The sequence below is a fragment of the Oncorhynchus mykiss genome, chromosome 13 (assembly GCF_057628025.1).
Source record: "Oncorhynchus mykiss isolate SJ-2025 chromosome 13, ASM5762802v1, whole genome shotgun sequence".
Classification (NCBI taxonomy): Eukaryota; Metazoa; Chordata; class Actinopteri; order Salmoniformes; family Salmonidae; genus Oncorhynchus; species Oncorhynchus mykiss.
Genome location: NC_143034.1, coordinates 76,851,371 through 76,876,293, shown reverse-complemented (window position 1 = coordinate 76,876,293; position 24,923 = coordinate 76,851,371). Strand labels below are relative to the sequence as shown.

General features: G+C 49.9%; 1 protein-coding gene across 1 annotated transcript in view; it reads left to right on the top strand.

Moving 5' to 3' along the window:
* LOC110539049 (myosin-11) overlaps window positions 1–24,923 on the top strand; it is a 79,169-nt gene that overhangs the window by 25,275 nt on the left and 28,971 nt on the right. Inside the window, 15 exon segments of the mRNA XM_090197748.1 lie at window positions 2,293–2,388; window positions 4,113–4,231; window positions 7,932–8,084; window positions 8,968–9,141; window positions 9,969–10,142; window positions 11,429–11,543; window positions 11,989–12,182; window positions 12,290–12,411; window positions 12,548–12,617; window positions 13,684–13,844; window positions 14,079–14,187; window positions 14,406–14,537; window positions 14,952–15,158; window positions 23,984–24,121; window positions 24,571–24,694. Of these exon segments, the coding sequence (XP_090053874.1) occupies window positions 2,293–2,388; window positions 4,113–4,231; window positions 7,932–8,084; window positions 8,968–9,141; window positions 9,969–10,142; window positions 11,429–11,543; window positions 11,989–12,182; window positions 12,290–12,411; window positions 12,548–12,617; window positions 13,684–13,844; window positions 14,079–14,187; window positions 14,406–14,537; window positions 14,952–15,158; window positions 23,984–24,121; window positions 24,571–24,694 (2,088 nt within the window).

Sequence of the window (24,923 nt, the reverse complement as noted above, 5' to 3'; positions counted from 1 at the left end):
CAGGTACTGGAGGGAGGGGAGATCATGGGTTTCTCTGAGGACCAGAGGACAGGTACTGGAGGGAGGGGAGATCATGGGTTTCTCTGAGGACCAGAGGACAGGTACTAGAGGGAGGGGAGATTATGGGTTTCTCTGAGGACCAGAGGACAGGTACTGGAGGGAGTAGAGATCATGGGTTTCTCTGAGGACCAGAGGACAGGTACTAGAGGGAGGGGAGATCATGGGTTTCTCTGAGGATGAGAGGACAGGTACTGGAGGGAGGGGAGATCATGGGTTTCTCTGAGGACCAGAGGACAGGTACTGGAGGGAGGGGAGATCATGGGTTTCTCTGAGGACCAGAGGACAGGTACTGGAGGGAGGGGAGATCATGGGTTTCTCTGAGGACCAGAGGACAGGTACTGGAGGGAGGGGAGATCATGGGTTTCTCTGAGGACCAGAGGACAGGTACTGGAGGGAGGGGAGATCATGGGTTTCTCTGAGGACCAGAGGACAGGTACTGGAGGGAGGGGAGATCATGGGTTTCTCTGAGGACCAGAGGACAGGTACTGGAGGGAGGGGAGATCATGGGTTTCTCTGAGGACCAGAGGGCAGGTACTGGAGGGAGGGGAGATCATGGGTTTCTCTGAGGACCAGAGGACAGGTACTGGAGGGAGGGGAGATCATGGGTTTCTCTGAGGATGAGAGGACAGGTACTGGAGGGAGGGGAGATCATGGGTTTCTCTGAGGACCAGAGGACAGGTACTGGAGGGAGGGGAGATCATGGGTTTCTCTGAGGATGAGAGGACAGGTACTAGAGGGAGGGGAGATCATAGGTTTCTCTGAGGACCAGAGGACAGGTACTGGAGGGAGGGGAGATCATGGGTTTCTCTGAGGACGAGAGGACAGGTACTGGAGGGAGGGGAGATCATGGGTTTCTCTGAGGACCAGAGGGCAGGTCCTGGAGGGAGGGGAGATCATGGGTTTCTCTGAGGACCAGAGGACAGGTACTGGAGGGAGGGGAGATCATGGGTTTCTCTGAGGACCAGAGGACAGGTACTAGAGGGAGGGGAGATCATGGGTTTCTCTGAGGATGAGAGGACAGGTACTGGAGGGAGGGGAGATCATGGGTTTCTCTGAGGACGAGAGGACAGGTACTAGAGGGAGGGGAGATCATGGGTTTCTCTGAGGATGAGAGGACAGGTACTGGAGGGAGGGGAGATCATGGGCTTCTCTGAGGACCAGAGGACAGGTACTGGAGGGAGGGGAGATCATGGGTTTCTCTGAGGACCAGAGGACAGGTACTGGAGGGAGGGGAGATCATGGGTTTCTCTGAGGACCAGAGGACAGGTACTGGAGGGAGGGGAGATCATGGGTTTCTCTGAGGACCAGAGGACAGGTACTAGAGGGAGGGGAGATCATGGGTTTCTCTGAGGACCAGAGGACAGGTACTAGTGGGAGGGGAGATCATGGGTTTCTCTGAGGACCAGAGGACAGGTACTGGAGGGAGGGGAGATCATGGGTTTCTCTGAGGACCAGAGGACAGGTACTGGAGGGAGGGGAGATCATGGGTTTCTCTGAGGACGAGAGGACAGGTACTGGAGGGAGGGGAGATCATGGGTTTCTCTGAGGACGAGAGGACAGGTACTGGAGGGAGGGGAGATCATGGGTTTCTCTGAGGACGAGAGGACAGGTACTGGAGGGAGGGGAGATCATGGGTTTCTCTGAGGACGAGCGGACAGGTACTGGAGGGAGGGGAGATCATGGGTTTCTCTGAGGACCAGAGGACAGGTACTGGAGGGAGGGGAGATCATGGGTTTCTCTGAGGACCAGAGGACAGGTACTGGAGGGAGGGGAGATCATGCGTTTCTTTGAGGACCAGAGGACAGGTACTGGAGGGAGTAGAGATCATGGGTTTCTCTGAGGACCAGAGGACAGGTACTGGAGGGAGGGGAGATCATGGGTTTCTCTGAGGACCAGAGGACAGGTACTGGAGGAAAGGGGAGGGCTGTCTCTGAGGACGAGAGGACAGGTACTGGAGGAAAGGGGAGGGCTGTCTCTGAGGACGAGAGGACAGATACTGGAGGGAAGAGGAGGGCAGTCTGGCTTTTAGTCTATCATTCTCTTTCACTACCTCACTTTGTCTTTCTCTGAACATCTGTCGTTCTCTCGCTCTCACTCTATCTCTCTATCTCTCTTGAGGACGAGGGGATGGGTAGGGCTGTCTCTCTTTCTGTTGTCTCTCTCAGTGATGTCTGTCTCTCTCTCCCCTCCCACTCTCCTCTCACCCCTTCTCCTCTCCTCTCCTCTCTCTAGGCATGATGAAGGTGGTCTCCACTGTGCTCCAGCTGGGGAACATTAAGTTCAACAAGGAGAGGAACAATGAGCAGGCCACCATGCCCGACAACACAGGTGATACATGACATCACACAGGTAGTAACACAGGTGAAACATGACATCACACAGGTAGTAACCACACAGGTGAGACATGACATCACACAGGTAGGAGCAACACAGGTTAGACATTACATCATAAAGGTAGGGGCAACACAGGTGAGACATGACATCACACAGCTAGGAGCAACACAGGTTATACATTACATCATAAAGGTAGGAGAAACACAGGTGGAATATGACATCACACAGGTAGGAGAAACACAGGTGTGACATGACATCACACAGGTAGGAGAAACACAGGTGGAATATGACATCACACAGATAGGAGAAACACAGGTGAGACATGACATCACAAAGGTATTAGCAACACAGGTGTGACATGACATCACACAGGTAGAAGAAACACAGGTGTGACATGACATCACACAGATAGGAGAAACACAGGTGGAATATGACATCACACAGGTAGGAGAAACAAAGATGGAATATGACATCACACAGCTAGGAGCAACACAGGTTAGACATTACATCATAAAGGTAGGAGCAACACAGGTGTGACATGACATCACACAGGTAGGAGAAACACAGGTGGAATATGACATCACACAGGTAGGAGAAACACAGGTGGAATATGACATCACACAGGTAGGGGCAACACAGGTGTGACATGACATCACAAAGGTAGGAGCAACACAGGTGGAATATGACATCACACAGGTAGGAGAAACACAGGTGTGACATGACATCACACAGGTAGGAGAAACACAGGCGGAATATGACATCACACAGGTAGGAGAAACACAGGTGGAATATGACATCACACAGGTAGGAGCAACACAGGTGTGACATGACATCACAAAGGTAGGAGCAACACAGGTGGAATATGACATCACACAGGTAGGAGAAACACAGGTGTGACATGACATCACACAGGTAGGAGAAACACAGGTGTAACATGACATCACAAAGGTAGGAGCAACACAGGTGAGACATGACATCACACAGGTAGTAACCACACAGGTGAGACATGACATCACACAGGTAGTAACCACACAGGTGAGACATGACATCACACAGGTAGTAACCACACAGGTGAGACATGAAATCATACAGGTAGGAGAAACACAGGTGAGACATGACATGACACAGGTAGTAACAACATAGGTGAGACATGACATCACACAGGTAGGAGCAACACAGGTGGGACATTACATCATAATGGTAGGAGAAACACAGGTGAGACATGACATCACACAGGTAGGAGCAACACCGATAGCAACAGAGTTTGTTCACAGTAACGCAGGCTTGAAAATACAGTTTACATTTAGCACAGATAACACAGAGAGGAATCACAGGTAAGAAAGACAACAGGTAACATACCACTAACACAGGTAAGAAAGATAACAGGTAACATACCACTAACACAGGTAAGAAAGACAACAGGTAACATACAGTACGACTAATCTCTCTCTCTCTCTCTCTCTCTCTCTCTCTCCCCCTCCCATCTCTCTCTCTTGCCTCCCTTCCTCCCCCTCTCTTCTCTCTCTCTCTCTCTTTCTCCCCCCTCTCTCTCTCTTGCCTCCCTTCCTCCCCTCTCTTCTCTCTCTCTCTCTTTCTCCCCCCTCCCCCTCTCTCTCTCTTGCCTCCCTTCCTCCCCCTCTCTTCTCTCTCTTTCTCCCCCCTCCCCCTCTCTCTCTCTTGCCTCCCTTCCTCCCCCTCTCTTCTCTTTCTCTCTTCAGCGGCTCAGAAAGTGTGCCACCTGCAGGGTATCAACGTGACAGACTTCACCCGTTCCGTCCTCACCCCCCGTATCAAGGTGGGCAGAGAGGTGGTGCAGAAGGCTCAGACCAAGGAGCAGGTACTCTTCTATTCTACTCTATTCTATTATTTTATTCAGTATTATATTATACGCCATTCTACTCTATTATATTCTACTCAATTCTACTCTACTCTATTCCACTCTACTTTATTCTAATCTATTATATTATACTCTATTCTACTCTATTATGTTCTATTCTACTCTATTCTACTCTATTATGTTCTATTCTACTCTATTCTACTCTATTTTGTTTTATTCTACTCTATTATGTTTTATTCTACTCTATTCTATTAAACTCTTTTCTATTGTACTCTATTATATTCTACTCTATTGTTCTCTATTCTACTCTATTATGTTTTATTCTATTCTACTCTATTCTATTTGACTCAATTATATTCTGCTCTATTCTATTCTACTCTATTCTATTATCTTCTATTCTACTATTTTATATTATACTATCTTCTATTCTACTCTATTCTACTATCTTCTTTTCTACTATCTTCTATTCTACTATCTTCTATTCTACTATTTTATATTATACTATCTTCTATTCTACTCTATTCTACTATCTTCTATTCTACTATCTTCTATTCTACTATCTTCTATTCTACTATTTTCTATTCTACTATCTTCTATTCTATTATATTCAATTCTACTCTATTCTACTCTACTCGGTTCTACTTTGTTATATTTTACTCTATTATATTCTACTCTACTCTATTCTACTCTACTCTATTCAACTCTACTCTATTCAACTCTACTCTATTCAATTCTATTCTGCTCTATTCTACTGTATTCTACTCTATTCTACTCTATTCTATGCTACTATATTCTGTTACTTTATTCTATTCATCTCTACTCTATTCTATTATATTCTACTCTGCTCTACTCTATTATATTAAATTCTACTTTATTCTATTAATCTCTACTCTATTATATTCTATTCTATTCTACTCTGCTCTACTCTATTATATTAAATTCTACTTTAGTCTATTCTACTCGGTTCTACTTTGTTATATTTTGCTCTATGTTAAACTCTACTCTATTCAACTCTACTCTGTTCTACTCGACTCTATTCAACTCTACTCTGTTCTACTCTATTCTATTCTATTCAACTCTACTCTGTTCTACTCTATTCTATTCAACTCGACTCTATTCAACTCTACTCTATTCAACTCTACTCAATTTACTATATTCTATTCTGCTCTATTCTACTGTTTTCTACTCTACTCTGTATTTTACTCTATTCTATTCTACTATATTCTATTCGACTATTCTTTTCTGTTCTACTTTATTATGTTGTATTATGCTCTGTTCTATTCAACTATAGTATATTCTGCTCTATTCTATTCTCCTTTATTCTACTCTATTATATTCAACTCTAAACTACTGTAATCTACCCAATTCTATTCAACTCTACTCTATTCTATTCAACTCTACTCAACTCAACTCTGTTTTACTCCATTCTATTATGTTCTCCTCTATTCTATTGTACTCTATTCTACTCTACTTTATTCTGTTATATTCTATTCTACTATATATATATACACTACTCTAATCTACTCTATTCTATTAAACTCCCTTCTCTTTAATCAACTCTATTATGTTCTACTCTAGTCTTCACTACTCTATTCTACTCTGTTCTACTCTATGTTTTACTACTCTATTCTACTCTATTCTACTCTGTTCAACTCTATTCTACTCTGTTCTACTCTAGTCTTCTCTACTCTATTCTACTCTATTCTACTCTGTTCTACTCTATTATGTTCTATTATGTTCTACTCTAGTCTTCACTACTATATTCTACTCTGTTCTACTCTGTTCTACTCTAGTCTTCTCTACTATATTCTACTCTGTTCTACTCTAGTCTTCTCTACTATATTCTACTCTGTTCTACTCTGTTCTACTCTAGTCTTCTCTACTATATTCTACTCTGTTCTACTCTGTTCTACTCTAGTCTTCTCTACTATATTCTACTCTGTTCTACTCTAGTCTTCTCTACTATATTCTACTCTGTTCTACTCTGTTCTACTCTAGTCTTCTCTACTATATTCTACTCTGTTCTACTCTGTTCTACTCTAGTCTTCTCTACTATATTCTACTCTGTTCTACTCTGTTCTACTCTAGTCTTCTCTACTATATTCTACTCTGTTCTACTCTGTTCTACTCTAGTCTTCTCTACTATATTCTACTCTGTTCTACTCTGTTCTACTCTAGTCTTCTCTACTATATTCTACTCTGTTCTACTCTGTTCTACTCTAGTCTTCTCTACTATATTCTACTCTGTTCTACTCTAGTCTTCTCTACTATATTCTACTCTATTCTACTCTGTTCTACTCTAGTCTTCACTACTCTGTTCTACTCTGTTCTACTCTAGTCTTCACTACTCTATTCTACTCTGTTCTACTCTGTTCTACTCTAGTCTTCACTACTCTATTCTACTCTGTTCTACTCTGTTCTACTCTAGTCTTCACTACTCTGTTCTACTCTATGTTTTACTACTCTATGTTCTATTATGTTCTACCCTATTCTACTCTGTTCTATTCAACTCTACACTATTCTAATCTACTCTATTTAACTCTACTCTATTCAACTCTAGTCTATTATATTCTACTCTATTCTAATATATTATATTCTACTCTATTATATTCTACTCTATTATATTCTACACTATTCTATTCTACTCTATTCTAATCTACTCCATTTAACTCTACTCTATTCAACTCTAGTCTATTATATTCTACTCTATTCTAATCTACTCTATTTAACTCTAGTCTATTATATTATATTCTACTCTATTCTAATCTATTATATTCTAATCTATTATATTCTAATCTACTCTATTCTACTCTAATCTATTATATTCTAATCTACTCTATTCTACTCTAATCTATTATATTCTACTCTATTCTAATATACTCTATTATATTCTACTCTATTCTACTCTAATCTATTATATTCTACTCTATTCTAATATACTCTATTATATTCTACTCTATTCTACTCTAATCTATTATATTCTACTCTATTCTAATCTATTATATTCTACTGTATTATATTCTAATCTGTTATATTCTACTCTATTCTACCCTACTCTAGTCTAATCTACTCTATTTAACTCTACACTACTCAACTCAACTCTAATCTATTATATTCTACTCTATTCTACCCTACTCTAGTCTAATCTACTCTATTTAACTCTACACTACTCAACTCAACTCTAATCTATTATATTCTACTCTATTCTACCCTACTCTAGTCTAATCTACTCTATTTAACTCTACACTACTCAACTCAACTCTAATCTATTACATTCTACTCTATTCAACTCTATTATATTATTATCTAGTCTATTGTATTCTACTCTATTCTATTCTAGATTCAACTTAATTGTACAATACCTTCCTCTCACATGTTCAGTTAAAAGTTTAATCTTATTTTCAACGAAGACCTGGCAACATATAATGTATCTGAAGCCATAAGTAGTTATAGTACATAGCCCTTCTCTAGGAGAAGCTTTAGTCAGAGACAGGGCTGTACATGGAGGCAGACAAGATGACGGTTCACACACTCACTGTCTCTCTCTCTCTTTCTCCCCCTCCCTATCTCCTTTTCCCCCTCCCTCTCTCCTTCTCCCCCTCCCTCTCTCCTTCTCCCTCTCCCTCTCTCCCTCTCTCCTTCTCCCCCTCCCTCTCTCCTTCTCCCCCTCACTCTCTCCCTCCCTCTCCCTCTCCCACAGGCTGACTTTGCCATCGAGGCCCTAGCGAAGGCCATGTATGAGCGGTTGTTCAGGTGGATCCTGGCCAGGGTGAATAAGACTCTGGATAAGGCCAAACGTAAAGGAGCATCATTCCTGGGGATCCTAGACATCGCTGGCTTTGAAATCTTTGAGGTGAGATTGAGGAGCATCCTCTTTAAATTGACAGAGAAAGGAATTCCTGCAGGGGTCCCGTGAGGCGAGTTGGTAGCTCATGGAGCATCGCAACGCCAAGGTTGTGGGTTCGATTCCCATGGAGGACCGGTAAAATAAAATTATGCACCCCCAACTGTAATTCACTCGGGATTCGAGCATCTGCTATATTACTGAAATTTAAACCATTTAAAATGGGTAAACTTAGCGATTTGGGAGCCCCATCTACCTCCCAAAAGGGACATTTTCCCCAGAACATTTCCTACTATGATTATTATTATCCCACAATTAAAAACACCCCCTACGGAACCTAGTCAAAGTAGTGCACTAAATAGGGAATAGGATGTCATGTGGGATTCAGGCCTGATGTGCAGGACTATGAGGTGAGCAGTACCTCTCTGTTCACATCCATCTCTCCCATCTCCTTCTCCTCAGGAACTACCAGGGTACTGTAGCTCTGTGTAAACCACTATGTACCTTCTCCTCAGGAACTACCACAGTACTGTAGCTCTGTGTAAACCACTATGTACCTTCTCCTCAGGAACTACCAGGGTACTGTAGCTCTGTGTAAACCACTATGTTCCTTCTCCTTCTCCTCAGGGACTACCACGGTACTGTAGCTCTGTGTAAACCACTATGTACCTTCTCCTCAGGGACTACCACGGTACTGTAGCTCTGTGTAAACCACTATGTACCTTCTCCTCAGGGACTACCACGGTACTGTAGCTCTGTGTAAACCACTATGTACCTTCTCCTCAGGAACTACCAGGGTACTGTAGCTCTGTGTAAACCACTATGTACCTTCTCCTCAGGAACTACCACGGTACTGTAGCTCTGTGTAAACCACTATGTACCTTCTCCTCAGGACAACTCGTTTGAGCAGCTGTGCATCAACTACACCAACGAGCGTCTGCAGCAGCTGTTCAACCACACCATGTTCATCCTGGAGCAGGAGGAGTACAAGAGAGAGGGGATCGACTGGGCCTTCATAGACTTCGGCCTGGACCTGCAGCCCTGCATCGAGCTCATCGAGAGACCGGTAACACACACACACACACACAGCGACACACACATACTGTACACATTGGACCTACAGCAATGCACACACGGATGGGTGCTGGTTCCCTAAAGCTAACCCTCCCCCCACCCTTCTAGAACAATCATCCAGGTATCTTGGCTCTGTTGGATGAGGAGTGCTGGTTCCCTAAAGCTGGCCCTCCCCCCACCCTTCTAGAACAATCCTCCAGGTATCTTGGCTCTGTTGGATGAGGAGTGCTGGTTCCCTAAAGCTGACCCTCCCCCCACCCTTCTAGAACAATCCTCCAGGTATCTTGGCTCTGTTGGATGAGGAGTGCTGGTTCCCTAAAGCTAACCCTCCCCCCACCCTTCTAGAACAATCCTCCAGGTATCTTGGCTCTGTTGGATGAGGAGTGCTGGTTCCCTAAAGCTGACCCTCCCCCCACCCTTCTAGAACAATCCTCCAGGTATCTTGGCTCTGTTGGATGAGGAGTGCTGGTTCCCTAAAGCTGACCCTCCCCCCACCCTTCTAGAACAATCCTCCAGGTATCTTGGCTCTGTTGGATGAGGAGTGCTGGTTCCCTAAAGCTAACCCTCCCCCCACCCTTCTAGAACAATCCTCCAGGTATCTTGGCTCTGTTGGATGAGGAGTGCTGGTTCCCTAAAGCTGACCCTCCCCCCACCCTTCTAGAACAATCCTCCAGGTATCTTGGCTCTGTTGGATGAGGAGTGCTGGTTCCCTAAAGCTAACCCTCCCCCCACCCTTCTAGAACAATCCTCCAGGTATCTTGGCTCTGTTGGATGAGGAGTGCTGGTTCCCTAAAGCTAACCCTCCTCCCATCCTTCTAGAACAATCCTCCAGGTATCTTGGCTCTGTTGGATGAGGAGTGCTGGTTCCCTAAAGCCACAGACTTGTCCTTCGTTGAGAAGCTGATGAACACACACACGTCCCACTGCAAGTTCTCCAAACCCAAATCACTCAAAGACAAGACTGCCTTCTCTGTTCTTCACTAGGCTGGCAAGGTGAGATGATATATTTCTGTCTGAAGAGGTCTTCACTATGCTGGCAGGGTGAGATGATATATTTCTGTCTGAAGAGTTCTTCACTAGGCCGGCAGGGTGAGATGAGATTATATATTTCTGTCTGAAGAGGTCTTCACTAGGCTGGCATGGTGAGATTATATATTTCTGTCTGAAGAGTTCTTCACTAGGCCGGCATGGTGAGATTATATATTTCTGTCTGAAGAGGTCTTCACTAGGCTGGCAGGGTGAGATGAGATTATATATTTCTGTCTGAAGAGGTCTTCACTAGGCCGGCAGGGTGAGATGAGATTATATATTTCTGTCTGAAGAGGTCTTCACTAGGCTGGCATGGTGAGATTATATATTTCTGTCTGAAGAGTTCTCCACTACTCAGGCATGGTTGTGTTGTGGTTGTGGTTGTGTTGTGGTTGTGTTATACAGTAGGTGGACTACAATGGGGCCAGTTGACTGACGGAGAACATGGTTGTGTTGTGGTTGTGGTTATGTTGTGATGTTGTGTTGTGGTTGTGTTATACAGTAGGTGGACTACAACAGTGCCAGCTGGCTGACGGAGAACATGGTTGTGTTGTGGTTGTGGTTATGTTGTGATGGCATTGTGGTTGTGTTATGGTTGTGTTGTGGTTGTGGTTGTGTTGTGGTTGTGTTATAGGTGGACTACAACAGGGACAGCTGACTGACGGAGAACATGGTTGTGTTGTGGTTGTGGGAATGTTGTGGTTGTGTTATGGTTGTGTTGTGGTTGTGGATATGTTGTGGTTATGTTGTGGTTGTGTTGTGGTTGTATTGTGGTTGTGTTGTGGTTGTGTTGTGGTTGTATTGTGGTTATGTTGTGGTTGTGTTGTGGTTGTATTGTGGTTGTGTTGTGGTTATGTTGTGGTTGTGTTATGGTTGTATTGTGGTTGTGTTATGGTTGTGTTGTGGTTGTGGTTGTGTTATAGGTGGACTACAATGGGGACAGCTGACTGACGGAGAACATGGTTGTGTTGTGGTTGTGGTTATGTTGTGGTTATGTTGTGGTTGTATTGTGGTTGTATTGTGGTTGTGGATATGTTGTGGTTATGTTGTGGTTGTGTTGTGGTTGTATTGTGGTTGTGTTGTGGTTGTGTTGTGGTTGTGTTGTGGTTGTATTGTGGTTGTGTTGTGGTTGTATTGTGGTTGTATTGTGGTTGTGTTGTGGTTGTATTGTGGTTGTGTTGTGGTTGTATTGTGGTTGTGTTGTGGTTGTATTGTGGTTGTGTTATGGTTCTAGTGTGGTTGTGTTATAGGTGGACTACAACGGGGCCAACTGGCTGACTAAGAACATGGACCCTCTGAATGACAACGTGACGGCTCTCCTCAACAACTCATCCAACCCCTTCATACAGGACCTCTGGAAGGATGGTGAGCCACAGGAAGCGTCCCAAAATTGCACACTGTTCCCAATGTGGTACACTACGTTAGACCAGGCCCCATAGCACTTTGGTCAAAAGTGGTGCACTGTATAAAAGGAATAGGGTCCTATTTAGGATGCAAGCACAGTTGGTCTACTACCTATTCACTTTACTGTACTCCCACCAGTATACATGTGTTGTCTATTACCTATTCACTTTACTGTACTCCTATCAGTAGACGTGTTGTTACTGAACTCCTATCAGTATTCATCAGTATTCTACTGTCTCTCCTTCTTGTCTGTCACCTGTTCTTCTCTCTCTCTCCCTCTCTCTCTTTCATCTCCTCCTCTTTCTCCCTCCCTCTTTCATCTCCTCCTCTTTCTCCCTCCCTCTCACCTTTCCCCCCCCTAGCTTTTCTTCTCAGAGATCATGAATAATCCCTGTTCTGTTTCCAGTGGACCATGTGGTGGGTCTGGAGACCATTACCAAGATGTCAGAGAGCTCGGCCCCCAGCGCCACCAAGTCTAAGAAGGGCATGTTCAGGACAGTGGGTCAGCTCTACAAGGAATCCCTGGGCAAACTGATGACCACGTTGAACAACACACAGCCCAACTTCATACGCTGTATCATCCCCAACCACGAGAAGAGGGTAAGACACTATCCCCCTACCCAAAACACTTACAGCTATTTCTATACGTTTCCTCAATTCATCTCCCCTCTCTCTCTCTCCCTCATTCTTCCTGTGTGTGTGTGTAGGCAGGGAAGCTGGATGCTAACCTGGTTCTGGAACAGTTGAGGTGTAACGGGGTTCTGGAAGGGATTCGTATCTGCAGACAGGGCTTCCCCAACCGCATCGTGTTCCAAGAGTTCCGACAACGGTGAGGAACGTTCTAACACCAACGTTAAGGAACCACGACTGTGTCTGTGTAGTTAACACATAAAACAACGTGTTCTCTTCCTTCTGTCTTCCTCTCTTTCTTCCTCTTCTTCCTCTTCCTGTTCCTCTTCTTGTAGCTATGAGATCCTAGCAGCCAACTGCATCCCAAAGGGTTTCATGGACGGGAAGCAGGCTTGTCAACTAATGGTGATTTCATCTAACTGAAACTGAGTGGATCTAACTGAAAACGTCTGAGTTGATCTAACTGAAACGTCTGAGTTGATCTAACTGAAAATGTCTGAGTTGATCTAGCTGAAAACGTCTGAGTTGATCTAACTGAAATGTCTGAGTTGATCTAACTGAAAACGTCTGAGTTGATCTAACTGAAATGTCTGAGTTGATCTAACTGAAAACGTCTGAGTTGATCTAACTGAAACGTCTGAGTGGATCTAACTGAAACGTCTGAGTTGATCTAACTGAAAACGTCTGAGTGGATCTAACTGAAAGGTCTGAGTTGATCTAACTGAAAACGTCTGAGTTGATCTAACTGAAATGTCTGAGTTGATCTAACTGAAAACGTCTGAGTTGATCTAACTGAAACGTCTGAGTGGATCTAACTGAAAGGTCTGAGTTGATCTAACTGATACGTCTGAGTTGATCTAACTGAAAACGTCTGAGTTGATCTAACTGAAATTGTCTGAGTTAGATCTAACTGAAAACGTCTGAGTTGATCTAACTGAAAACGTCTGAGTTGATCTAACTGAAAACGTCTGAGTTGATCTAACTGAAAACGTCTGAGTTGATCTAACTGAAATTGTCTGAGTTAGATCTAACTGAAAACGTCTGAGTTGATCTAACTGAAACGTCTGAGTTGATCTAACTGAAAACGTCTGAGTTGATCTAACTGAAATTGTCTGAGTTAGATCTAACTGAAAACGTCTGAGTTGATCTAACTGAAAGGTCTGAGTTGATCTAACTGAAAGGTCTGAGTTGATCTAACTGATACAGTCACTGAGCCTAGAAACCTTTTGGCACATTTGAACCTGCACTTTTTAGAAAACCTAAAGTTGAGCAATGAACTAAATAGGACAAATGTTTCTACCTTAGTTCTGGATAAGTAAAGAGTTATTCTAAAGGGACCTTTGTGTTGAAACGTGTCATGATAAAGGTGTCATGATAAAAGTGCCATGATAAAGGTGCCATGATAAAGGTGTCATGATAACGGTGTCATGATAAAGGTGCCACGATAAAGGTGTTATGACTTCCTCTCCAGATGAAGCACCTGGACCTGGACCCTAATCTGTTCCGTATTGGTCAGAGTAAGATGTTCTTCAGAACAGGAGTGTTAGCCCAGCTGGAGGAGGAGAGGGACCTTAAACTGACCGTGGTCATCATCGCCTTCCAGGCCCACGCTAGGAGCTTCCTGTCGCGCCGGTTAGTGTAACAGTGTTGTTTCCAGCCTGGGTTCCCCACACCGGGACCCTCACATTGACACATTACACCCGTGAGGTAGCGTTGCCAGTAGGTTAGTGTAACAGTGTTGTTTCCAGCCTGGGCTCCCCACACCGGGACCCTCACATCGACACATTACACCCGTGAGGTAGCGTTGCCAGTCGCGCCCACAGCAGCATGATAGCAGACACACTCTGATGTGACTTCTGTCCACAGAGCGTTTAGTAAGCGTCAGGCCCAGCTGACTGCTATGAAGGTGATTCAGAGGAACTGTGCCGTCTACCTGGTCCTGAAGAACTGGCAGTGGTGGAGGCTGTTCACCAAGGTACACATCACACACACACACACACACACACATCACACACATCACACATCACACATCACACACACATCTCACACACACACATACACCCACACACACACACACACACACATGTTGATGTTCTGCCACATCCATCACTTGTTGAGTATATCATAGTTTTGATTGGTTGATTTGTTTTGATATCTCGGCTCTTATGTAAACATTGATTGGTCGTCCCGCAGGTGAAGCCCCTCCTCCAGGTGACACGACAGGAAGAAGAAATGGGTCAGAAGGAGGAGGAGCTGAAGTCTGCCAAGGATCTGGCTCAGAAGAGCCAGGTGGAACTGAAGGAAATCTCCCAGAAACACACACAGGTGAAGTGGAGACACACACACACACACACACACACAAACACACACATGAAGTGGAGACACACACACACACACACATGAAGTGGAGACACACACACACACACACACATGAAGTGGAGACACACACACACACACACAGGTGAAGTGGAGACACACACACACACACACACACACACACACACATGAAGTGGAGACACACACACACACACACATGAAGTGGAGACACACAAACACACACAGGTGAAGTGGAGACACACACACACAGGTAAGGCAGAGACACACACAGGTAAGGCAGAGACACACACACACACACATACAAGTGAGGTAGAGACACACACACACACACATACAGGTGAGGTGGAGACACACACACACACAGGTGAGGTGGAGACACTCACACACTCTCTCTCTCTCTAGGTAGTAGAGGAGCGAGCTAAACTGGAGCAGAAGCTTCAGGCAGAGACAGAGTTGTATGCTGAGGCAGAGGAGATGAGGGTTCGTCTGGAGGTCAAGAAGCAGGAGCTGGAGGAGGTGCTCCATGAGATGGAGTCGCGGCTGGAGGAGGAGGAGGAGAGAGCCACACAGCTGCAGCAGGAGAGGAAGGACATGCAGCAGCAACTACAGGTGGGCAGATCCAAAATGGCTACCGAGCGATGACCTTTTCAACTCTGGTATATCAGTGATGAGTCAAAATTGACAAAAATCAGAAACTTTGGCATGAAATGCTAATATGGATATTACCGGGTTCATTGACTTCCTTTGGTTTCTGGTTGGGAAATGCTGAAGTTAGGGGATGGTGGATTTACTGCACTCTGCCCTTATCCATAGACTGGTATAGATGTAAGGTCCTGTTGTGGGTCATATGGCCCTGTTGTGGATCATGTGGAGGCCCTGTTGTGGGTCAGGTGGAGGTCTTGTTGTGGGTCAGGTTAAGGAGGCCCTGTTGTGGGTCAGGTTAAGGAGGCCCTGTTGTGGGTCAGGTGAAGGCCCTGTTGTGGGTCAGGTTAAGGAGGCCCTGTTGTGGGTCAGGTTAAGGAGGCCCTGTTGTGGGTCAGGTGAAGGCCCTGTTGTGGGTCAGGTGAAGGCCCTGTTGTGGGTCAGGTGGAGGTCTTGTTGTGGGTCAGGTTAAGGAGGCCCTGTTGTGGATCATGTGGAGGCCCTGTTGTGGGTCAGGTGGAGGTCTTGTTGTGGGTCAGGTTAAGGAGGCCCTGTTGTGAGTCAGGTTAAGGAGGCCCTGTTGTGGGTCAGGTTAAGGCCATGTTGTGGGTCAGGTGAAGGCCCTGTTGTGGGTCAGGTTAAGGAGGCCCTGTTGTGGGTCAGGTTAAGGAGGCCCTGTTGTGGGTCAGGTGAAGGCCCTGTTGTGGGTCAGGTGGAGGTCTTGTTGTGGGTCAGGTTAAGGAGGCCCTGTTGTGGATCATGTGGAGGTCTTGTTGTGGGTCAGGTTAAGGAGGCCCTGTTGTGGGTCAGGTTAAGGAGGCCCTGTTGTGGGTCAGGTTAAGGAGGCCCTGTTGTGGGTCAGGTGAAGGCCCTGTTGTGGGTCAGGTGAAGGCCTTGTTGTGGGTCAGGTGGAGGTCTTGTTGTGGGTCAGGTTAAGGAGGCCCTGTTGTGGGTCAGGTGGAGGCTCTGTTGTGGGTCAGGTGGAGGCTCCGTTGTGGGTCAGGTGGAGGTCATGTTGTGGGTCAGGTGGAGGCCCTGTTGTGGGTCAGGTAGAGGTCTTGTTGTGGGTCAGGTGAAGGAGGCCCTGTTGTGGGTCAGGTGAAGGAGGCCCTGTTGTGGGTCAGGTGAAGTAGGCCCAGTTGTGGGTCAGGTGGAGGTCCTGTTGTTGGTCATATGGCCCTGTTGTGGGTCAGGTGGAGGCCCTGTTGTGGGTCAAGTGGAGGTCCTGTTGTGGGTCAGGTGGAGGTCTTGTTGTGGGTCAGTTTAAGGACGCCCTGTTGTGGGTAGGGTGGAGGCTCTGTTGTGGGTCAGGTGGATGCTCTGTTGTGGGTCAGGTGGAGGTCATGTTGTGGGTCAGGTGGCCCTGTTGTGGATCATGTGGAGGCCCTGTTGTGGGTCAGGTGGAGGTCTTGTTGTGGGTCAGGTTAAGGAGGCCCTGTTGTGGGTCAGGTTAAGGAGGCCCTGTTGTGGGTCAGGTGAAGGCCCTGTTGTGGGTCAGGTTAAGGAGGCCCTGTTGTGGGTCAGGTTAAGGAGGCCCTGTTGTGGGTCAGGTGAAGGCCCTGTTGTGGGTCAGGTGAAGGCCCTGTTGTGGGTCAGGTGGAGGTCTTGTTGTGGGTCAGGTTAAGGAGGCCCTGTTGTGGATCATGTGGAGGCCCTGTTGTGGGTCAGGTGGAGGTCTTGTTGTGGGTCAGGTTAAGGAGGCCCTGTTGTGAGTCAGGTTAAGGAGGCCCTGTTGTGGGTCAGGTTAAGGCCCTGTTGTGGGTCAGGTGAAGGCCCTGTTGTGGGTCAGGTTAAGGAGGCCCTGTTGTGGGTCAGGTTAAGGAGGCCCTGTTGTGGGTCAGGTGAAGGCCCTGTTGTGGGTCAGGTGGAGGTCTTGTTGTGGGTCAGGTTAAGGAGGCCCTGTTGTGGATCATGTGGAGGTCTTGTTGTGGGTCAGGTTAAGGAGGCCCTGTTGTGGGTCAGGTTAAGGAGGCCCTGTTGTGGGTCAGGTTAAGGAGGCCCTGTTGTGGGTCAGGTGAAGGCCCTGTTGTGGGTCAGGTGAAGGCCTTGTTGTGGGTCAGGTGGAGGTCTTGTTGTGGGTCAGGTGAAGGAGGCCCTGTTGTGGGTCAGGTGAAGGAGGCCCTGTTGTGGGTCAGGTGAAGTAGGCCCAGTTGTGGGTCAGGTGGAGGTCCTGTTGTTGGTCAGGTGAAGGCCATGTTGTGGGTCAGGTGGAGGCCCTGTTGTGGGTCAGGTAGAGGTCTTGTTGTGGGTCAGGTGAAGGCCATGTTGTGGGTCAGGTGGAGGCCCTGTTGTGGGTCAGGTAGAGGTCTTGTTGTGGGTCAGGTGAAGGAGGCCCTGTTGTGGGTCAGGTGAAGGAGGCCCTGTTGTGGGTCAGGTGAAGTAGGCCCAGTTGTGGGTCAGGTGGAGGTCCTGTTGTTGGTCATATGGCCCTGTTGTGGGTCAGGTGGAGGCCCTGTTGTGGGTCAAGTGGAGGTCCTGTTGTGGGTCAGGTGGAGGTCTTGTTGTGGGTCAGTTTAAGGACGCCCTGTTGTGGGTAGGGTGGAGGCTCTGTTGTGGGTCAGGTGGATGCTCTGTTGTGGGTCAGGTGGAGGCCCTGTTGTGGGTCAGGTAGAGGTCTTGTTGTGGGTCAGGTGAAGGAGGCCCTGTTGTGGGTCAGGTGAAGGAGGCCCTGTTGTGGGTCAGGTGAAGGAGGCCCTGTTGTGGGTCAGGTGAAGGAGGCCCAGTTGTGGGTCAGGTGGAGGTCCTGTTGTGGGTCATATGAACCTGTTGTGGGTCAGGTGAAGGCCCTGTTTTGGGTCAGGTGAAGGAGGCCCTTTTGTGGGTTAGGTGGAGGTCCTGTTGTGGATCAGGTGGAGGTCCTGTTGTGGGTCAGGTGAAGGAGGCCCTGTTGTGGGTCAGGTGAAGGAGGCCCTGTTGTGGGTCATGTGGAGGCCCTGTTGTGGGTCAGGCGGAGACCCTGTTGTGGGTCAGGCGGAGGCCCTGTTGTGGGTCAGGTGGAGGGCCTGTTGTGGGTCAGGAGGAGGCCCTGTTGTAGGTCAGGTGAAGGAGGCCCCGTTGTGGGTCAGGTGAAGGAGGTCCTGTTGTGGGTCAGGTGAAGTAGGCCCAGTTGTGGGTCAGATGGAGGTCCTGTTGTGGGTCATATGGCCCTGTTGTGGGTCAGGTGGAGGCCCTGTTGTGGGTCAAGTGGAGGTCCTGTTGTGGGTCAGGTGGAGGTCTTGTTGTGGGTCAGGTGAAGGAGGCCCTGTTGTGGGTAGGGTGGAGGCTCTGTTGTGGGTCAGGTGGATGCTCTGTTGTGGGTCAGGTGGAGGCCCTGTTGTGGGTCAGGTGAAGGAGGCCCTGTTGTGGGTCAGGTGAAGGAGGCCCTGTTGTGGGTCAGGTGAAGGAGGCCCTGTTGTGGGTCAGGTGAAGGAGGCCCTGTTGTGGGTCATATGGCCCTGTTGTGGGTCAGGTGGAGGCCCTGTTGTGGGTCAGGTAGAGGTCTTGTTGTGGGTCAGGTGAAGGAGGCCCTGTTGTGGGTCAGGTGAAGGAGGCCCTGTTGTGGGTCAAGTGGAGGCCCTGTTGTGGGTCAGGTGAAGGCCCTGTTGTGGGTCAGGTGATGGAGGCCCTGTTGTGGGTTAGGTGGAGGTCCTGTTGTGGGTCAGGTGAAGGAGGCCCTGTTGTGGGTCAGGTGAAGGAGGCCCTGTTGTGGGTCATATGGCCCTGTTGTGGGTCAGGTGGAGGCCCTGTTGTGGGTCAGGTAGAGGTCTTGTTGTGGGTCAGGTGAAGGAGGCCCTGTTGTGGGTCAGGTGAAGGAGGCCCTGTTGTGGGTCAAGTGGAGGCCCTGTTGTGGGTCAGGTGAAGGCCCTGTTGTGGGTCAGGTGATGGAGGCCCTGTTGTGGGTTAGGTGGAGGTCCTGTTGTGGATCAGGTGGAGGTCCTGTTGTGGGTCAGGTGAAGGAGGCCCTGTTGTGGGTCAGGTGAAGGAGGCCCTGTTGTGGGTCATGTGGAGGCCCTGTTGTGGGTCAGGCGGAGACCCTGTTGTGGGTCAGGCGGAGGCCCTGTTGTGGGTCAGGTGGAGGCCCTGTTGTGGGTCAGGAGGAGGCCCTGTTGTAGGTCAGGTGAAGGAGGCCCCGTTGTGGGTTAGGTGGAGGTCCTGTTGTGGATCAGGTGAAGGCCCTGTTGTGGGTCAGGTGAAGGCCCTGTTGTGGGTCAGGTGAAGGAGGCCCTGTTGTGGGTCAGGTGAAGGAGGCCCTGTTGTGGGTCAGGTGAAGTCCCTGTTGTGGGTCAGGTGAAAGCCCTGTTGTGGGTCAGGTGGAGGTCCTGTTGTGGGTCAGGTGAAGGAGGCCCTGTTGTGGGTCAGGTGAAGGAGGCCCTGTTGTGGGTCATGTGGAGGCCCTGTTGTGGGTCAGGCGGAGACCCTGTTGTGGGTCAGGCGGAGGCCCTGTTGTGGGTCAGTTGGAGGCCCTGTTGTGGGTCAGGAGGAGGCCCTGTTGTAGGTCAAGTGAAGGCCCTGTTGTGGGTCAGGTGGAGGCCCTGTTGTGGGTCAAGTGGAGGTCCTGTTGTGGGTCAGGTGAAGGCCCTGTTGTGGGTGAGGTGAAGGAGGCCCTGTTGTGGGTCAGGTGAAGGAGGCCCTGTTGTGGGTCAGGTGGAGGTCATGTTGTGGGTCAGGTGAAGGAGGCCCCGTTGTGGGTTAGGGGGAGGTCCTGTTGTGGATCAGGTGAAGGCCCTGTTGTGGGTCAGGTGAAGGCCCTGTTGTGGGTCAGGTGAAGGCCCTGTTGTGGGTCAGGTGAAGGCCCTGTTGTGGGTCAGGTGAAGGAGGCCCTGTTGTGGGTCAGGTGAAGGCCCTGTTGTGGGTCAGGTGAAGGCCCTGTTGTGAGTCAGGTGAAGGCCCTGTTGTGGGTCAGGTGGAGGCCCTGTTGTGGGTCAGGTGGAGGCCCTGTTGTTGGTCAGGTGAAGGAGGCCCTGTTGTGGGTCAGGTGAAGGAGGTCCTGTTGTGGGTCAGGTGAAGGAGGTCCTGTTGTGGGTCAGGTGAAGGAGGTCCTGTTGTGGGTCAGGTGGAGGTCCTGTTGTTGGTCAGGTGGGGGCCCTGTTGTGGGTCAGGTGAAGGCCCTGTAGTGGGTCAGGTGAAGGCCCTGTTGTGGGTCAGGTGGAGGTCCTGTTGTGGGTCAGGTGGAGGCCCTGTTGTGGGTCAGGTGGAGGTCCTGTTGTGGGTCAGGTGGAGGCCCTGTTGTGGGTCAGGTGGAGGTCCTGTTGTGGGTCAGGTGGAGGCCTTGTTGTGGATCAGGTGAAGGAGCCCCTGTTGTGGGTCAGGTGAAGGAGGCCCTGTTGTGGGTCAGGTGGAGGTCATGTTGTGGGTCAGGTGAAGGAGGCCCCGTTGTGGGTTAGGTGGAGGTCCTGTTGTGGATCAGGTGAAGGCCCTGCTGTGGGTCAGGTGAAGGCTCTGTTTTGGGTCAGGTGGAGGCCCTGTTGTGGGTCAGGTGGAGGCCCTGTTGTGGGTCAGGTGAAGGCCCTGTTGTGGGTCAGGTGAAGGCCCTGTTGTGAGTCAGGTGAAGGCCCTGTTGTGGGTCAGGTGGAGGCCCTGTTGTGGGTCAGGTGGAGGCCCTGTTGTTGGTCAGGTGAAGGAGGCCCTGTTGTGGGTCAGGTGAAGGAGGTCCTGTTGTGGGTCAGGTGAAGGAGGTCCTGTTGTGGGTCAGGTGAAGGAGGTCCTGTTGTGGGTCAGGTGGAGGTCCTGTTGTTGGTCAGGTGGGGGCCCTGTTGTGGGTCAGGTGAAGGCCCTGTAGTGGGTCAGGTGAAGGCCCTGTTGTGGGTCAGGTGGAGGTCCTGTTGTGGGTCAGGTGGAGGCCCTGTTGTGGGTCAGGTGGAGGTCCTGTTGTGGGTCAGGTGGAGGCCCTGTTGTGGGTCAGGTGGAGGTCCTGTTGTGGGTCAGGTGGAGGCCTTGTTGTGGATCAGGTGAAGGAGCCCCTGTTGTGGGTCAGGTGAAGGAGGCCCTGTTGTGGGTCAGGTGGAGGTCATGTTGTGGGTCAGGTGAAGGAGGCCCCGTTGTGGGTTAGGTGGAGGTCCTGTTGTGGATCAGGTGAAGGCCCTGCTGTGGGTCAGGTGAAGGCTCTGTTGTGGGTCAGGTGAAGGCCCTGTTGTGGGTCAGGTGAAAGCCCTGTTGTGGGTCAGGTGAAGGAGGCCCTGTTGTGGGTCAGGTGAAGTCCCTGTTGTGGGTCAGGTGAAGGCCCTGTTGTGGGTCAGGTGAAGGCCCTGTTGTGGGTCAGGTGGAGGCCCTGTTGTGGGTTAGGTGGAGGCCCTGTTGTGGGTCAGGTGAAGGAGGCCCTGTTGTGGGTCAGGTGAAGGAGGTCCTGTTGTGGGTCAGGTGAAGGAGGTCCTGTTGTGGGTCAGGTGAAGGAGGTCCTGTTGTGGGTCAGGTGGAGGTCCTGTTGTTGGTCAGGTGGGGGCCCTGTTGTGGGTCAGGTGAAGGCCCTGTAGTGGGTCAGGTGAAGGCCCTGTTGTGGGTCAGGTGGAGGTCCTGTTGTGGGTCAGGTGGAGGCCCTGTTGTGGGTCAGGTGGAGGTCCTGTTGTGGGTCAGGTGGAGGCCCTGTTGTGGGTCAGGTGGAGGTCCTGTTGTGGGTCAGGTGGAGGCCTTGTTGTGGATCAGGTGAAGGAGCCCCTGTTGTGGGTCAAGTGAAGGAGGCCCTGTTGTGGGTCAGGTGGAGGTCCTGTTGTTGGTCAGGTGGGGGCCCTGTTGTGGGTCAGGTGAAGGCCCTGTAGTGGGTCAGGTGGAGGTCCTGTTGTGGGTCAGGTGGAGGTCCTGTTGTGGGTCAGGTGGAGGCCCTGTTGTGGGTCAGGTGGAGGTCCTGTTGTGGGTCAGGTGGAGGCCCTGTTGTGGGTCAGGTGGAGGTCCTGTTGTGGGTCAGGTGGAGGCCTTGTTGTGGATCAGGTGAAGGAGCCCCTGTTGTGGGTCAGGTGAAGGAGGCCCTGTTGTGGGTCAGGTGGAGGTCCTGTTGTTGGTCAGGTGGGGGCCCTGTTGTGGGTCAGGTGAAGGCCCTGTAGTGGGTCAGGTGAAGGCCCTGTTGTCGGTCAGGTGGAGGTCCTGTTGTGGGTCAGGTGGAGGCCCTGTTGTGGGTCAGGTGGAGGTCCTGTTGTGGGTCAGGTGGAGGCCCTGTTGTGGGTCAGGTGGAGGTCCTGTTGTGGGTCAGGTGGAGGCCTTGTTGTGGATCAGGTGAAGGAGCCCCTGTTGTGGGTCAGGTGAAGGAGGCCCTGTTGTGGGTCAGGTGGAGGTCATGTTGTGGGTCAGGTGAAGGAGGCCCCGTTGTGGGTTAGGTGGAGGTCCTGTTGTGGATCAGGTGAAGGCCCTGCTGTGGGTCAGGTGAAGGCTCTGTTGTGGGTCAGGTGAAGGAGGCCCTGTTGTGGGTCAGGTGGAGGTCCTGTTGTGGGTCAGGTGAAGGAGGTCCTGTTGTGGGTCAGGTGAAGGCCATGTTGTGGGTCAGGTGGAGGCCCTGTTGTGGGTCAGGTGGAGGCCCTGTTGTGGGTCAGGTGGAGGCCCTGTTGTGGGTCAGGTGAAGGCCCTGTTGTGGGTCAGGTGAAGGCCCTGTTGTGGGTCAGGTGGAGGCCCTGTTGTGGGTCAGGTGAAGGCCCTGTAGTGGGTCAGGTGGAGGTCCTGTTGTGGGTCAGGTGGAGGTCCTGTTGTGGGTCAGGTGGAGGCCCTGTTGTGGGTCAGGTGGAGGTCCTGTTGTGGGTCAGGTGGAGGCCCTGTTGTGGGTCAGGTGGAGGTCCTGTTGTGGGTCAGGTGGAGGCCTTGTTGTGGATCAGGTGAAGGAGCCCCTGTTGTGGGTCAGGTGAAGGAGGCCCTGTTGTGGGTCAGGTGGAGGTCCTGTTGTTGGTCAGGTGGGGGCCCTGTTGTGGGTCAGGTGAAGGCCCTGTAGTGGGTCAGGTGAAGGCCCTGTTGTCGGTCAGGTGGAGGTCCTGTTGTGGGTCAGGTGGAGGCCCTGTTGTGGGTCAGGTGGAGGTCCTGTTGTGGGTCAGGTGGAGGCCCTGTTGTGGGTCAGGTGGAGGTCCTGTTGTGGGTCAGGTGGAGGCCTTGTTGTGGATCAGGTGAAGGAGCCCCTGTTGTGGGTCAGGTGAAGGAGGCCCTGTTGTGGGTCAGGTGGAGGTCATGTTGTGGGTCAGGTGAAGGAGGCCCCGTTGTGGGTTAGGTGGAGGTCCTGTTGTGGATCAGGTGAAGGCCCTGCTGTGGGTCAGGTGAAGGCTCTGTTGTGGGTCAGGTGAAGGAGGCCCTGTTGTGGGTCAGGTGGAGGTCCTGTTGTGGGTCAGGTGAAGGAGGTCCTGTTGTGGGTCAGGTGGAGGTCCTGTTGTGGGTCAGCTGGGGCCCTGTTGTGGGTCAGGTGAAGGCCCTGTAGTGGGTCAGGTGAAGGCCCTGTTGTGGGTCAGGTGGAGGCCCTGTTGTGGGTCAGGTGGAGGCCCTGTTGTGGGTCAGGTGAAGGCCATGTTGTGGGTCAGGTGGAGGCCCTGTTGTGGGTCAGGTGGAGGCCCTGTTGTGGGTCAGGTGGAGGCCCTGTTGTGGGTCAGGTGAAGGCCCTGTTGTGGGTCAGGTGAAGGCCCTGTTGTGGGTCAGGTGGAGGCCCTGTTGTGGGTCAGGTGGAGGCCCTGTTGTGGGTCAGGTGGAGTGACAAAGACCATGTGGGTTGAAACACTGTCATTGTATCACCTAACCTTTATTAAAACATTATATTTGGGAACAGAAAACACACAAACTCTTATCCTATATATTATCGCCCCTCCCTGTCCCTCTCTCTCTCTCCTCTTCATCCCTTTCTCCTCTCTTTGTTTTAGGCCATGGAGGCCCACCTGTCAGAGGAGGAGGACTCTCGTCAGAAGCTGCAGCTGGAGAAGGTGACTGTTGAGGGGAAGGTCAAGAAACTGGAGGAAGACGTTGTCATCATGGAGGACCAGAATAACAAACTACTCAAGGTGTTTTGTTCTCCACCCCTGTCTCAATAAACACCATTCACCCACCTACCCACCCACCGATCTTCCTCCCTGTTCTCCTGTTCCTCAGCAACTTGAGCTGTTGAAGGAGCATGTAGCACTCAGTCCCTGACCCCTCACCTCTGACCTCTGATTAACCTTTCTCCCTGCTGTGTGTTGTTCTTCGGGAGCCTAAGCTGTTGGAGGAGAGAGTAGTACAGTCCCTGACCCCTCACCTCTGAACCCTGACCTTCCTCTCTTTCATCTGTAGAGCGTAAACTGTTGGAGGAGAGAATAGCACAGTCCCTGACCCCTCGCCTCTGAACCCTGACCTTTCTCTCTTTTATCCGTTGTTCTTCAGGAGCGTAAACTGTTGGAGGAGAGAATAGCACAGTCCCTGACCCCTCACCTCTGAACCCTGACCTTTCTCTCTTTTATCCGTTGTTCTTCAGGAGCGTAAACTGTTGGAGGAGAGAATAGCAGACTCCAGCTCTAACCTGGCTGAGGAAGAGGAGAAGTCTAAGAACCTGACCAAGTTGAAGAACAAACATGAGTCTATGATCTCAGACCTGGAGGGTGAGTTACTCACCTCTGACCTCTAACCCCTGACCTCTCACCCCTGGCATCAATCAGTCAGTCAGTAATCAGCCAATTATCTGTCTTTCATTTAGACCTTAATTGGTTGAATCTGGTGTGTTAGGACTGGGATAAAGCTGAACAAAGCTTACACACTCTCCAAGAATGTATCAGTCTACCTCTGCTATAGATGGTGATGATGACGATGATGTTTCCGATTTCTCCTCCT